The 15598-nt window shown below is 44.6% G+C and overlaps 1 protein-coding gene across 1 annotated transcript; it reads right to left on the bottom strand.

Moving 5' to 3' along the window:
• Window positions 1-251: 251 nt before the first annotated feature.
• Window positions 252-11192, bottom strand: COMMD2 (COMM domain containing 2). Its single transcript, XM_079766435.1, has 5 exons — window positions 11070-11192; window positions 10847-10924; window positions 10106-10188; window positions 8998-9171; window positions 252-961 (listed from the first exon to the last, which is right to left on the bottom strand). The coding sequence occupies exons 1-5, from the start codon at window positions 11134-11136 to the stop codon at window positions 764-766; spliced, it is 600 nt and encodes a 199-aa protein (XP_079622561.1). The 5' UTR covers window positions 11137-11192; the 3' UTR covers window positions 252-763.
• Between the last annotated feature and the right edge of the window lie 4406 nt (window positions 11193-15598).

Raw genomic sequence — 15598 nt, 5'->3', positions numbered from 1 at the left:
AAAAATATAAAAAGTGACTGTAATTTTTAGTCAGATAATTAAGAATCAATTATGTTACTCCTGCACGCATTGTTTATAAATGTAAATGACAGCATGTCTCTTAGATACTTTGGGTACTCAGGAAAAAGTAGTCCTTGATAAAATATAATATATGACTGCACAGATTTGATTATTAAATACTTAAACTAATTAGCCACGACAACTCAAACTTAAGCAATATGCAAAGAAAAATGCATGAACTGCCTAAGCTATAGAGTATTTAAAAAATTCATATTTATTTCCAATTATTCTGTGGCTATTAACATCCATGAGTTGCTTTTAAAGTTCAAAAACACTGAACTGTCTAGAAACATTCTGAATAGTAATAGTAATACTGCTAATTTTATTTTCAAATTTTGGTCAATAAGGAGGAAAATAATAAAGTTAAGTAGTCAAAAGAAGTACTAAGAAAAGTATAATCATTCATATATATAGATAATATGAACAGTATAGATTCACTTTCAGCTGATTCAATCCTATTTACACATTTCAAATATAAAATACATCCTAATTGGTCAAGAAGTTGACCACATTTAGCACCAGGAAAGAAACTTTATGTTAGCTTTTGAACATGACTTCATATTTTGTCATAGGAAAAAAGCTTTCATAGAATCTGTATGTAGTTATCACTATCAATTAACTAAAAAAATAGTTTTTTAAAACTAACTGCTGCACATCATTAATTCACAAGCAATTAAAAAAGAAATAAACCTTAAAACCAGGACTACTTGATACTGCGCACGACTCTCCTACAGTGGCTTGTTTTCATCTCCTCCAATGCTTGTTCCAATTGCTGAACCAAGTGCAACAGGGTAGCTGGATCTGTCTGCAGAACTTTGGTGTTGCGATCTCCATTCTGATTAAGGTGTAGCTTTATAGTCACCGATGGTTTTATCTGTTGCCTGAGGCTTCTGCTTGAAAGCTTGATTTTAAATAGAATAAGAGCATAATATCTATTTAATAATCAAGCTGAATACATTACATTTATAATTACTTATATCATGTACAAAAATAAAACTTCAGATAAAGCATAGACTTCAAAATAAAAAGTAAACTTTAAAACTTTTTTGGGGCAAAAAAAAGAAATCAGAACATACATGCAACCTTACAGTGTGGAAAATTTTCTTAAACATGATATAAAAGGCACAAACCATAAAGAAAAAAGTGACAAATTTAACTATTTAAAATTATTAAATTTTCTTCAAAGGATACATAAAGATGGTGGAAAAACAAGCCACAAACTGAGAGTATTTTGTAACACATACAAGCAAAAAAAAATTAGTATCCAGAATGCATGAATAACTGCTCTGATTTATAAGGAACAAACATAAAACCAAGAGAACATACAGAAGACTTAAATAAGCACTTAACAAAAGAATAAAACAAACAGATAAACAGGAAAGTATGCTCAACTTTATTAGAATCAAGAAAATGGCCAATAAAACCATAGTGAATCATGCATGTTTCACTAGCATGATTAAAAAGCTTTCCATATGGAGCACTGCAGGTGATGGGAATAGAAACTCTCATCCACTGTAAGCGAGTAAAAAAATATAAACAAAAATTAACAGAAAATTCAGGTTACCTCCAGGATGCTGGGAGGGGTTCTGATTACGGGGGGAGATTCAAAGGTACTGGTTTTGTTCTAGTTCTTCAGCTTGGCAATTGGGTACTTGTTTTATTATTCTTCTTAAAACTGAGTATCTATAATCTTTCATTTGTATGATCTATTCCAAAATTTAAAAAATAAGCACTATTGTCCTGGTCAGGTGGCTTGGTAGGTTGGCACATTATCCCATACATCAAAAGGTTGCAGGTTTGATTCCTGATCAGGGCACATAACTAGTTTTTGGGTTCAATCCTGGTCAGGGTGTGTATGGGAGGCAACCAATTGATGTTTCTCTCTTACATCAATGTTTCCCTCTTTCTCCCTTCCTCTCTCTCTAAAATCAATAAAAACATATCCTCAGGTGAGGATTAAAAATAAAAGTACTAGTGATATATTATTAAAAGATAAAAAACTACTAGAAACAATGACCAACTTGGAAATTATGGCATTTAACCCAACACCAGAATGTGTTCTCTACAGACGATTTTCCATTAAAAGGAATCAGGACCTCCTTGAATAGCTGATTCAATTGAAGTCTGGGATAGGAATTGTACAAGATGAACCTGAAACATCTTGTTATACAAGAAAGCAAGATTGTTATCTAAAACTACTGGAGTAATGTCAAAAGGACAAGAAGCCAAACTGAAGAGATTTCCAAGTGAGTGACAAATCTAAACCGAAGATTTCAGGATTAACTTAATACCACAACAGAACATTCTAACTAATAACTTCTTCCAATTAATTCTGGATCATTTGTACATCAAAAAAAAAACCCCAAGAATACTGATCCAATGCTGAAATTTAATGTCTCAAAATAATTGGGAAACAATAAATTAATTCCTTTGGGTGAGTTAGTCTCCAAACATAAAATAGGTATTTGTAAGGCAAAGTATCTCTTAAAGGTCATTTCTCTAGTACAGAAGAATAAATATGATTACTGGAAATACTACTTATTCATTCAGTTATGCATTATTTATACTTCTTTTCCCTCTATATCTGCACTGACAGATAGGGACCAAATGTATCTAGGTGTAATTAAGCCAGGAATTTTTTATTGAAAGACTTAAGGTCACTCAATCTATCCTCCCACTTTTAGATAACATGATTTCTATTTTTTAAAAAATATATTTTTATTGATTTCAGAGACAAAAGGTGAGGGAGAGAGAGACAGAAACATCAATGATGAGAGAGAATCATTGATTGGCTGCTTCCTGCAAGCCCCCTATTGGGGACTGAGCCCACAAATTGGGCATGTGTCCTTGACCAGAATCAAACCTAGGACCCCAGTCCTCAGGCCGACGCTCTATCCACTGAGTCAAACTGGTTAGGGCAACATGATATGTATATGTACTTATAAGATACTTATCTGTACCATTTTTAAAATTTTCTAGATAAAGATTACATAATACTAGACACCCAGTGCACGAAATTCGTGCATGGGGGTGGGGCCCTCAGCCTGGCCTGTACCCTCTCCAATCTAGGACCCCTTGGGGGATGTCCGACCACCAGTTTAGGGTTCGGGCCTAAACCGGCAGTTGGACATCCCTCTCACAATACAGGACTGCTGGCTCCTAACCACTCCCCTGCCAGCCTGATTGATGCCTAACTGCTCCCTTGCTGGCCTGATCGCCCCCAACTGCTCTCCCCTGCCAGCCCAATTGACCCCAACTGCCCTCCCCTGCCAGCTGGATCATTCCCAACTGCCCTCCCCTGCCAGCCCAATCACTCCCAACTGCCCTCCCTTGCCGGCCCGATGATCCCCACTGCCCTCCCCTGCTGGCCCGATGGCTCCAAACTGCCCTCCCCTGCTGGCCACATGCTGCCCTCCCCTGCTGGCCTGATGGCCCCCAACTACCCTCCACTGCCGGCCTGATGGCCAACTGCCCTCCCCTGCTGGCCTGATGGCCCCCAACTGCCCTCCCCTGACAGTCCGATGGCCAACTGCCCTCCCCTGCCGGCCCGATGACCCCTAACTGCCCTCCCCTGCCTGCCCGATGGCTCCCACTGCCCTCCCTTGCTGGTCTGATGGCTCCCAACTGCCCTCCCCTGCTGATCTGATGGCCCCCACTGCCCTCCCCTGCTGGCCTGATGGCCCCCAACTGCCCTCCCCTGACAGTTCGATGGCCAACTGCCCACCCCTGCCGGCTCAATGACCCCTAACTGCCCTCCCCTGCCGGCCCGATGACCCCTAACTGCCCTCCCCTGCCGGCCCGATGGCTCCCACTGCCCTCCCCTGCTGGTCTGATGGCTCCCAACTGCCCTCCCCTGCTGATCTGATGGCCCCCGACTGCCCTCCCCTGCCGGCCTGATGGCCCACAACTGCCCTCCACTGCCGGACCGATAGCTCCCAACTGCCCTCCCCTCTAGGCCTGGTTGCCCCCAACTGCCCTCTCCTGCTGGCCCGATGGCCCCCAACTGCCCTCCTCTGCAGGTCTGATCACCCCAACTGCCCTCCCCTGCAGGCCTGATCACCCATAACTGCCCTCCCCTGCAGGCCTGGTCGCCCTCAACTGCCCTCCTCCGCAGGCGTGGTCGCCCTCAACTGCCCTCCTCCACAGGCCTGGTTGCCCTCAACTGCCCTCCCCTGCCGGCCCGATCACCCCTAACTGCCCTCCCTGCTGGCCATCTGGTGCCGGCCATCTTGTGATGACATTGCATGAGGGCATGACGCCACCTAGGCTTTTATTATATAGGATATCTAACAAACACCTAGTAAGATAAAATTACACCTAATTCTTTCTCAGAAAGAAACTGAATGACACTCAGTAGTACTACCACAGGATAAAGAACAGTATCTATCCCACAAAGTTCTTGATATGAGCTTATTTTTAATGGGGATGAAATTCTGCCTTCTCCCTGTAAAAATAACAATAGCAACTTTAAATACATTAGTGCTAAGGTAACATCCTCCTCCACCAATGCCAGATGCATTCAATTTACTGATGGTATTAATAAAGGTATTAATTATGTTTGTAATTTATGAAGTACAGGAAGTGTTTTGGTTTTTTTTAAGAAACTCAACTATGATTAATTTATTTCCCATAAGCAACTGCACAATAATTAGATGGTTCACTACCAATCTCTACAAGACAAATCAGTTACTCAAAAATGAAAGGTTCTGTATTGTTACTAGTTACCTAGCCTTTTCGCTGGTTTTCATTTGATAAGTCTTCCTCCCAAAGCAGAAAAATCCACTCCAGTTAAAATCACTTGTAATAATTTCAACTAATGTGCACACAGAATCAATTAGTTTTCTGAGTAGCTTTTTTAGCACTTAAATGCATTTCACCCACAGAATTAATTAGTTCTCTGAGTAGTTATTTTAGCACTTAAATTCATTTCACCATGAGGCAGTATTCATTCAGTACCCCCTCAACTTTAAACTGTATTAATTCTTGCAGTAACCCAGCTATTCAAACTAATTTCACTGAATAAATGAGCTTTCTTGAGTTTAATTTTAGAAAATTCAATTGCTTATCCTTCTAATTTCTAAAATGTCTTTATAATGAAAAACTCAAAATCAATAAAGCAAAAAAAGAAAATTCTAAGGGCTACTGGACCCCAAGATTCAGAAGATATCCCCACACAAGAGAGGTAAAAATGTATAAGATAAATTACCGCTGAGCCTCATGAACATGACCATCCCTACTTCTCCTCCACCTGGTTATTATGAAAGGACCTAAACATAAAGGCTTCACCAATGATCTCCTCCTCCCCAAGAGCTCTGCAGGACTTGCTGCTTAACCTGTACCTTGTCCTTTGCTGTATCCACAGCCCATGATAGGTATACAAGAAATATTTGATAAATCATTTCTTTAAGAAGGTGCTTACCACCACTAGCCACCCTCCCAACTGTTTTTATATTTAGCAGTGAATTCCTGTTATGTGCCAGGCACTATGCTGGGGACACAATTATTAACAAGACACAGTACCTGCCCTCATGGAGTCTATAATCTGGTTTATGCCATATCCTGTGTTAATATCTATTCAAGTACTCATCAAACTAAATTATAATTGCTAAACTCCTCTAGCAGAATTTCTATAACCTATTTGGACCACCTATTCAAGTCAGGAAGAATCCAATATAACAGTGGTTTACAAACTTTTTTGCATATTAGAATTACCTGGATAAATGGAGAGCTTTTAAAAAAATTCCTAAACCCTGGCCATTACGGTTCAGTTGGTTAAGCATCATCCCATGCACTGAAAGGTCACCAGTTTGATTCTGATTCTCCATTAGGGCACATGCTCAGGTTTCAGGTTACGTCCCCAGTCAGTGTGTGTGGGAGCAACCAATTGACGTTTCTCTCTCACGTTGATGTTTCTCTCTCTTTCTCTCCCTTTCCCTTCATCTCTCTCTAAAGTCAATAAAAACATATAAAAAAAAACACAAAAAACGGATGCCCTGGCCAAACCCCTTACCAATAAGTCAGAATCTCTAGGGGAGTGGGGTGCGGAATGGAGCACAGAATTTTTTAAAGCTCCCAGGTCATTCCAATATGCAGTTCAGTTTGGCTAGGCTAGTGTGCTAAAAACCACATATTCCAGCAGTCACCAACCAGTGGTCCACGGAGGTCCGAAAGGTTGGTGACTACTGACATATTCAACATGCTCATTCCCATATGCATGTGGGCCTTTACAGCTTACATTGTTTCCTCTGTCAAGAATATTTATCCTGTTTTTTTCTATTTATTTATCCTTCTGAGATCTCACCCCATTTTGTTGAAACTTTTCTGGATCATTCCTGTATATATTAACTGAACTACCTGAACTATAGCTTTTTTTGAAATACTCATGTGTATCTTGATTTACACAATTCTATTCTTTTCCCTCCTCCAAAACCATCTATCTATATATATAAAACCCTAATATGCAAATAGACCGAAAGGCGGACAACTGAACAACCGGTCGCTATGATGTGCACTGACCACCAGGGGACGCGCGCGGATGATGGCAGGTGTTGGCAGCAGGAGGCAGAGCGTGGAAGATGGCGGGCATTGGCCATAGCGGGATGGTGGAGCAGGTGAGTGGGGGCACCAGACCAAGGTGGGGCACTGGTCACTGTCATCGGGGCAAGCCTCTGGTGGTTACTGAAAATTCTTTGCTCCCAAACACTACGGTCTGCCGAGCACTTGCACCTGCTGCCAGTGCCTGGCGCCGGCCCCGATCACCCCTGAGGGCTTCTCCACCTCCCCCTGCTCCTGAGGGGCGATCGGGGCAGCAGCTGACACTCACACCCACTGCTGGCGCCGGCCCCATCATCCCGTGCCGTCAGCAGGTATGAGTGGGGCCGGTGCCATCAGCACGTGGGGGCAGCGGGAGTGGGGCTGCCATCAGACAGGGGACTGGGGGTCACAACGGGAGGGACCAGGCCGGGGTGTGGAGGATGGGCCAAGACCCACTCCTGAGCCCACCACAGCCTTGCGGCCCACAGTTCCTTTTAAGGTGCACGAATTCGTGCACTGAGCCCCTAGTACTATATAATAAAAGCCTAATATGCTAAGTGTCCGACCATTTGACCAGTCGCTATGATGCACACTGACCACCAGGGGGAAGACACTTCAACCGGTTTGTTAGCTTGCTGCTGGGGTTTGGCCAATCGGGACTGGGAGAGACGGGCCGGACATGCCCTGGAGCCCTCCCGCGGTCCCTCCCCGGCTGGCCGGCCCCAATCAGCCCCAATAGGGACTGGGCAACACGGGCTGTACACACCCTGGAGCCCTCTCGCGGCCCCTCCCCAGTCCCGATCGTGCACCAGTGGGGTCCCTCGCAATTCAGGACCCCTCGGGGGATGTTGGAGAGCTAGTTTTGGCCTGATCCTCGCAGGCCAGGCTGAGGGACCCCAACGGTGCACGAATCTGAGCACTGGGCCTCTAGTATTTCATAACTATCTTTAATTACTAGTTTTTTGAGAACATCTAATATTCCTAAATGAAAATATCTTTTCCAGCTGAGAAAGCATCTTACACTTTAGTTTCCCAAAGCATTTAGCAAAGCAAATGGATGACAATCAATAAACATGTCTTAATCTGTCACTGCTTAAGGGTTACATGCAATAGTCTGAAAACTCCCTTTTGGTTATCTATATGGCTTTAAAAACAACTGAATCTCACAAATGTAGTATGTACAGAAGCCAGAGCCAGGCACAAAAGAACACTGCTGAATCATTCCATATACAAAAAGTTAAAGAGCAGCAAAAGTAATCTATGTACTAGAAATCAGGAAAAGAGAAAAGGGGAAGTAGTTGGCAGGAGGTGAGGAAGGCACTTCTGGGATGCTGGTTATGGGTAAGTGTTGGTTTCATGGGTGTTTTCACCATGAGATAACTCACTGAAATGTACATTCACTGACCTGTGCACTTTTCTATATGTGTATTTATTTAAACAAAAAAGTTTTAGCCGAAACCGGTTTGGCTCAGTGGATAGAGCGTCGGCCTGCGGACTGAAAGGTCCCAGGTTCGATTCCGGTCAAGGGCATGTACCTTGGTTGCGGGCACATCTCCAGTAGGGGGTGTGCAAGAGGCAGCTAATCGATGTTTCTCTCTCATCGATGTTTCTAACTCTCTATCCCTCTCTCTTCCTCTCTGTAAAAAATCAATAAAATTTAAAAAAATAAAAAAGATAAAAAAGATAAACAAAAAAGTTTTAAAAAATCTAAGCATCACTAAAGAAAATCTGCATAATCATCTCCTTTTCCAAAATAACCTATTTCTTACAAACTTTGCAAATTAAACTGATTTGACACATTAAAAATATAAGAAACCAGTTTGGCTCAGTGGATAGAGCGTCGGCCTGCGGACTGAAGGGTCCCAGGTTCGATTCCGGTCAAGGGCATGTACATTGGTTGCGGGCACATCCCCGGTGGGGGGTGTGCAGGAGGCAGCTGATCGATGTTTCTCTCTCATCGACGTTTCTAACTCTCTATCCCTCTCCCTTCCTCTCTGTAAAAAATCAATAAAATATATATATTAAAAAAAAATAAGAAAATGAACTATTTGTGAAATGGCCTGAAAAATGAACATTAAAAAACTAAAGTTTCAGGCCTTAACCACACTATTGTCTGTGTCCATGGGTTATGCATATAAGTTCTTTGGTTAAAAGGCCTTGGGAGGGGGTTGGGATCGGGAGAGGGGGTCAATGGGGGGGGGGGGGGAGGGGGAACAAGGGTACACCTGTAATATTTTCAACAATAAAGATATATTTTAGAAAATGTTACCTAACAGACAAACAAATAAAACCTCTCAAGTTTCAAACCAGAGTTTGGTTAAGTTGGTAAAGAATAGGCCTAAAGACATAAACCTAAAATTAATCTTGTATCTAATTCAGATTAATAATAATAAAAAGCCATACCTGTACATCTAGTCGCCATTCAAGGCTGTGGTAACTGGGGAGGTCTGGTGCCAGTTCACTCAGGATAGTTCTGATCTCCTTTCTGTTATCCAGATAAAGCTGAAGCAACAATTTGTTCAATTCTTCTGAGAATCCCAGAACAAAAACAGAGTCTTGGAAATCCAGTTCAGAAATCTAAAGTGATTGAATTTAACAGAACATCAAAATTGATCTTTGTCTAGAAAATGCTAAAACAGTTGATATAAACAAAAGAATATGAAATCCCCGAATTCTTTTGGTAAATTCCCAAATTCTGTCTGGTAAAAGAAACAACACTCCTTAGTTAAAGGCAACCCTTCTCACTATTTTAAAATCCGAGTTTCTGAGACATAAAAGTACTTAATGAAAGTATATAGAATTATTAAAATGCCCTGTTTTCTCTCCTGTTCTTCATCATGCCAGATGCTGCTAATATGCAAAAAAGTAAATCATTATATTCTCCCTCTCTTAGGATACATACTACGGTATATGGTTCAGTAACTAGAGGCCCGATGCACGAAATTCATGCAAGAGGTCTTCCCTGCCTCCCCCCCACCCCCCCACCCCCAGTAGGCAGTCACCGGGGACGGGACTTCCCTTGCAGCCCCAGCTTTGTCTGGAAGTTCCGGTTTAATTAGCATATTATGCTTTTATTATTATAGGTGGAGGTATTCATGAAAGCAGACTCTTAGTCATATTGTTTAGGCCTGCCTTCATCAAATAAAAAATAAGCCATGAATAACATTACTGAAATAAGCAGGTATTTGCCAGGACTATGATGTAGAGGAGTATGCATGACCTTCTTAAGGTTTGGGAAATGCAAGACAGTCCACAGAAGCCCTTACCATGAGTTTTTTTTGTTTGTTTGTTTGTTTTTATATTTTATTGATTTTTTACAGAGAGGAAGGGAGAGGGATAGAGAGTTAGAAACATCGATGAGAGAGAAACATCGATCAGCTGCCTCCTGCACACCCCTACTGGAGATGTGCCCGCAACCAAGGTACATGCCCTTGACCGGAATCGAACCTGGGACCTTTCAGTCCGCAGGCCGACGCTCTATCCACTGAGCCAAACCGGTTTCGGCCCTTACCATGAGCTTTGAGCTTTCAGTGAGCAAGTATATTAATCCTTCCACACCATGCTGGACAGTGTCACTACTCACATTGAGTTTTCCTGAGGAAAAAGCAAAAATGAGCAAATAAATTATTGTGTGGTTTTTATCCTTTTATTCAAACTCTTATTTAAGACTAAATATTGCCCATTATTCCTTTTTTCCCCCCAAACACTGCAATTAAAGATAATGAGTTGGTAACAGCGTCCGCGCCTTCTCGGCTCCCAGCCCAATGCCTTCAGCAGTGCCTGAGGTAACCTTCACCAACGCAGACCCCGCGATCAGCGGGCCCGGCCCCTCCAGTGCGCGGCCCCTCAGCCTGCGGCAGGGGGCGCCACAGGGACCGACCACCTGAGAACCTGCCCTCGTGCAGCGGGAAAAGCAATGCCTCACCAAAAGAAGATGTGTCAACAAGGAATAATAACCAAACATTTGGGTGATGGGCTCACCGGGCTAGCCCGCACACTTGGGCGAGCGCAAGCCTCACAGTGTGCCCGCGGACGGTAGTACGTCTATTTCACACGCGAGGAAGCTGACTAACGGAAGCTCTACAATCCTCAGCTTCTTCGGAAACCCGCAGGACCCGCGCCCGGACCGAAGGGCCCTCCCGGTTTTACTCTACCACAAGGGCACCAGACCCTCGGGGTCGCCATGACCCCTCTCCCAGGGCTACAGACAACGGCCGGCACAGCCGGCAGCGCCGCGCCCCTTTGCTCTTACTGGCGGCGCCCTCGTAGATCTTGGGGTTCGCGCCTCGCCTCAGGAACTCCACCGCAATCCGCCCAAACTCGGCGACCACTGCAACGAAAGCCAGGAGGCCGTGAGCACCGGGCGCTCCCGCGGCTTCCCCCCCCCCCGGACCACACAACGCCACCCCCGCCGCCGCGCCCCGCGGCTGCCCTCCCGGACCACACAACGCCACCCCCGCCGCCGCGCCCCGGACCCGAGCTGTCCACTCGCGGCAGAAAGGCCAGGTGCTCCCTGTGCTCCTCGGACAGGTCCAGCAGCATCTTCGCCGGGCCGCCACCTTCCCTTCGGCGCAAACCCCGCCCTCGCCACTTCCGGTCCCGCGTCCGACCGCGAAGGAGGTCCGACGCCTCCGCGGCCCGAGCTTTGGGTTCCGGGCTGTGTTGGTCCCCTGCCCCGAAGAGCCCGGTGGTGCGTCCTGCGGCGCGGGGGTTAGCGGACTCTTCTGATCGCAAATATCAAATATGTAGCAGGCTGCGGGGCAAGCTGCTAGGCTCTATGGGAGACAAAAAGGTGTTTAAAATCCGAACGCCCCCCCCCCCCCCGCAGAGCTTACATTTATATCAATAGCTAACAGTTACTAAGCACTGCGTCAGGAACTGTTCTTACCATTATTGTTCCCGTTAAAGGTAAGGAAACAGACTTCTTCCTTTACATTTTTTTATTACAAATATACATTTCTTTTACAAATTAAGAAGGTACAGATTAGCAAAACTATACACAGGTTTTTTTAAAAGACAAGTTTGAATCATATTATATTTACATTTATAATGGTGTTTTTTTCCATTTAAAGCATACCATGAAATACTATTTACAATTAACTGGTCTTCTACAAAAATGATTAAAATTTTTTTTTATTGATTTCAGAGAGGAAAAGAGAGGGAGAGATAGAAACATCAATGATGAGAGAAAATTATTGATCGGCTGTCTCCTGCACACGCCACACTAGGGATAGAGCCTGCAACCTGGGCATGTGCCCTGATGGGGAATCCAACCATGATCTTCTGGTTTATAGGTGGATGCTCAACCACTGAGCCATGCCCACTGGGATACAAAATCACTTTTAATGTTAGCATGTTACTCCATTCTATGAACATTTTATAATTATATTTTCAATAATGGTTAGATATTTAGCTTCCTCTTGCTACCCCCTTCTCTTCATTAATAGCTTTTAGAACCAATAAAGCAGCTTTCTGATGTTTTCTCTTAGTTTTTGAATTTACTGAAGCTTCAAAGGGTAGCAGTAGCAAACACTAAAATAAAAACTGTTCTTGGCTGAAACTTTTTCTCCCACATTGATTTTCAGAGAGAGTGGAAGACAAGTGGGGGGTGGGGGTGGGGGAGAGAGAGAGAGAAAGAGAGAGAGAGAAACTGACTCCTGAGCATGCTCCCCAACCGGGGCTGGAGAATTGAACCTGCAAGCCAGGTACATGCTCTTGACAAACCTGCAACCCTTCAGTGTACAGGCCTACGCTCTAACCACTGAAACAAGCTAGCCAGGGCACAACCGAAGCTTTTACAGACTACTAGAGGCCCAGTGCACAGATTCGTGCACCGGTAGGGTCCCTCAGCCTGGCCTGCACCCTCTCACAATCCGGGGCCCCTTGGGGGATGTCGGACTGCCAGTTTTGGCCCGATCTGGCCTGCGGGGATTGGGCCAAAACCGGCAGTCCAACATCCCCCAAGGGATGTAGTAGTGCACAAAGCGGCAGATGGCCGGGGAGGAGCCCGAGCCCAGGCTGGGTGCCGCGCTGCGCCCACTCATCCTGGCCCGCTGCACCTGCTGCCACTGCCGCCTGGTAGGCTTGCTGAGCAGCACTCCAGCTGTGGGAGCACACTGACCACCAGGGAGCAGCTCCTGTGTTGAATGTCTGCCCCCTGGTGGTCAGTGTGTGTCTAGTGACTGGCCAGTTGTCCAGTGGCTTACTAGTAAGCTTTTATATATATAGACTAGGGGCCAAATGCATGAATTCATGCACCTTGAAAGGAACTGTGGGCCACAAGGCTGCAGTGGGCACAGGGGCGGGTCTCGGTCCATCCTCCACACCCCCACTCCGGCCCCTCCACCACGGCCCCCTGTCCCCTGTCTGCTGGCAGCCCCGCTCCCAATGCTGCCACTCCCACGCGCTGACTGCACCAGTCCCGCTTGCACCCGCTGATGGCATGGAGCGATTGGGGCTGGTGCCAGCAGCGGGTGCGAGCGGCGGCTGCAGCACCAATTGCTGCTCAGGAGCAGGGGAAGGTAGAGAAACCCTCAGGGGCAATTGGGGTCGGTGCAAGGCACCTGCAGTGGGTGTGAGTGGCAATTCTGGTGCCTGCAGTTGGTGTGAGTGCCCGCTGGTGGGACCATGGCGCGTGGGAGCAAAGAATTTTCAGTAACCACCAGAGGCTTGCCCCGATGACAGCAACCAGTGCCCTGCCTTAGTCTGGAGCCTCCGCTCACCGGCTTCACCATACTGCCACGGCCGATGCCTGCCATGTTCCGCACGTGCCCCTGGTGGTCAGTGCACGTCATAGCGACTGGTTGTTCGGTTGTTCCGCTGTTCGGTCTATTTGCATCTTAGCCTTTCATTATATAGGATTAGTTTGCACAGAGCTTTTGTATATGTTACCTTATTTCTCTTATTTAATACTAGAGGCCCAGTGCACGAATTCATGCACAGGTGGGGTCCCTCGGCTTGGCCTGCTATCAGGCCTGATCGGGGCCATTTGGGCCTGCTGGCCAGGAGGAGGGACCATGGGAGGTTGGCTGGCCATGGGAGGTTGGCTATGGTAGGGCACTGCATTGAGCCTCTGTCCCCGGTGGTCAGTGAATGTCATAGTGACCAGTCGACCGGTTGTTCAGTTGACCCGTCGTAACGGTCGCTTAGGCTTTTATATATATAGATAGATGTTCAATAGCCCTTAACTTGTTCTTACAGATGAAGAATCAAAGCTCCCAAATTACATATTAAGCTAGTGACAGTGGGAAGGAGAGGATCAGATCTCTTGACCACTTGTTCCAAAGCCCATCATTCTACACAGGAGGACGAAAGCTAAAGGTTTGTAACAAGTTGTGTGAGTGATTATAAATTAGGATAAAGAAGATTTATCTTGTAGAGCTCAGAGCAATTTATTTTTATGTGTTGAATATGGTGTGAAAATTCAGTTCCTTTCCCAGCTCTCCCTCTCACCTGCTGTGGTTCAAATATAAGAGTATACAATTGCTCATTGGTAGGAATATGACTCTCTAAATCTCACCCTCTTTGTATTTTGTTGGGAGAAATGTAGAGAGAGAGAGAGAGAGAGAGGGAGTTCTTATTTATCTTATAGCATCTAGGGATGGAGATAATTCTTTCCATAGTATGAATCTCCTGGGCAAAAATGAAAATTAAAAGTTTCTTTCTTCTTTAAAAAAAATTAAAATTAATTAAAAGGCATTATTTTTAAAAGTAAAAATATAAATTGCAAATTGGGAGAAGATATTGCAACATAAATAACTGATACTGGATTAGCAAGCAGAATATATAGGAACTGCAAATCAGTTTAGAAAAGAAAAACAACCCAAAAGCAAAATGGGCAAAGACATGAATAGATACTAACAAAAGATGAAGTTGTTGCAGAAGACCAAAGACAAACCAAGCACAGCCTTAAAGAAGAGGAGGGACACTGTTTACTACACCGGCGGACTCAGGGAACAGCCTTCCAAATCTGAGTGAAGGAACATACATGGGGCTTTCCTTTATATCTCCCTCCCTGTGGTCTTTGTCCCACAAACATGGATTATGCATCCGGTCCTTTTCGTGGGCCTTGCAAGAAAGCCCCCAGGTGTTGGGGGTCTCCAGGCCATATCTGATGGTCTGGCCTGGCGTCAGCATTAATAACCCTCCCTCTGGGGCAGTGCACTGTTCACAGTAACAGGTTCTGCAAGACCAGTATCTGGGAAGGAGGTAGTGACTTAATTATAGGTTATCAAGAATGTACACTGAGCTTGCTGACATGGATTCAGATCACTATCCCCTAAATATCAGGGTTACATTGGAATTAGCCCCTTTTAGCCTTCTCAAAGTAAAATATCAATAAACAAAAAATCTTCTCAACCTAATAAATTGGTCAGAAAAGCAAACTACAATTTACAAGATACAATTTTCGTGGGCCAATTTGTCAACTATATAAAATTCCAACAAAATCAAGTACTTAGAAAAGATAGGATTGATAGGATTTCTTATATTCTACTCACATTGCAAACAATTTTATTCTCTTTTAGAAAATAATTTTCCATTGTCTAGTAACATTAAAAATTGTGCATGATCTCCTTCAGCAATGTCAACCTTAAATATGCATGTGCTTTTAAAAAAATGCTTTATTATTTAAAGTATTATCTTATGTCTCCTTTTTCCCCCATTGACCTCTTCCCGGCCACTCCCACACCCCAGCACATGCCATCACCCACCTAGTGTCTGTGTCCATTGGTTATGCTTATATGCATGCATACAAGTCCTTTGGTTGCTCTCTTACATCCCACCACCCCTGCCTTCCCTCTGAGGTTTGACGGTCTCTTTGATGCTTCTCTGTCTCTGGATTTATTTTTGTTCATCAGTTTATACTGTTGATTATTTTCCACAAATGAGTGAGATCATGTGATACTTGTCTTTCTCTGACTAGCTGATTTTGCTTAGCATAATGCGCTCCATGTCCATCCATGCTGTTGCGAATGGTAAGAGTTCTTTCTTTCTTTTTTTACAG

This window comes from Cnephaeus nilssonii, assembly GCF_951640355.1.
Source record: "Cnephaeus nilssonii genome assembly, chromosome: 3".
In the NCBI taxonomy this organism is placed as follows: domain Eukaryota; kingdom Metazoa; phylum Chordata; class Mammalia; order Chiroptera; family Vespertilionidae; genus Cnephaeus; species Cnephaeus nilssonii.
The sequence above is the reverse complement of the archived record's forward strand: the minus strand, read 5'-3'. Positions and strand labels throughout refer to the sequence as shown.

Coding starts and splice junctions, on each gene's coding strand:
- COMMD2 (XM_079766435.1), bottom strand. CDS start 11,136: ATGCTGCTGGACCTGTCCGAGGAGCACAGGGAGCACCTGGCCTTTCTG. Junction 10,925..11,069: donor GCCGCGAGTGGACAGCTCGG/GTCCGGGGCGCG, acceptor CTTTCGTTGCAG/TGGTCGCCGAGTTTGGGCGG. Junction 962..8,997: donor AATGGCGACTAGATGTACAG/GTATGGCTTTTT, acceptor TTTAAAATCAAG/CTTTCAAGCAGAAGCCTCAG.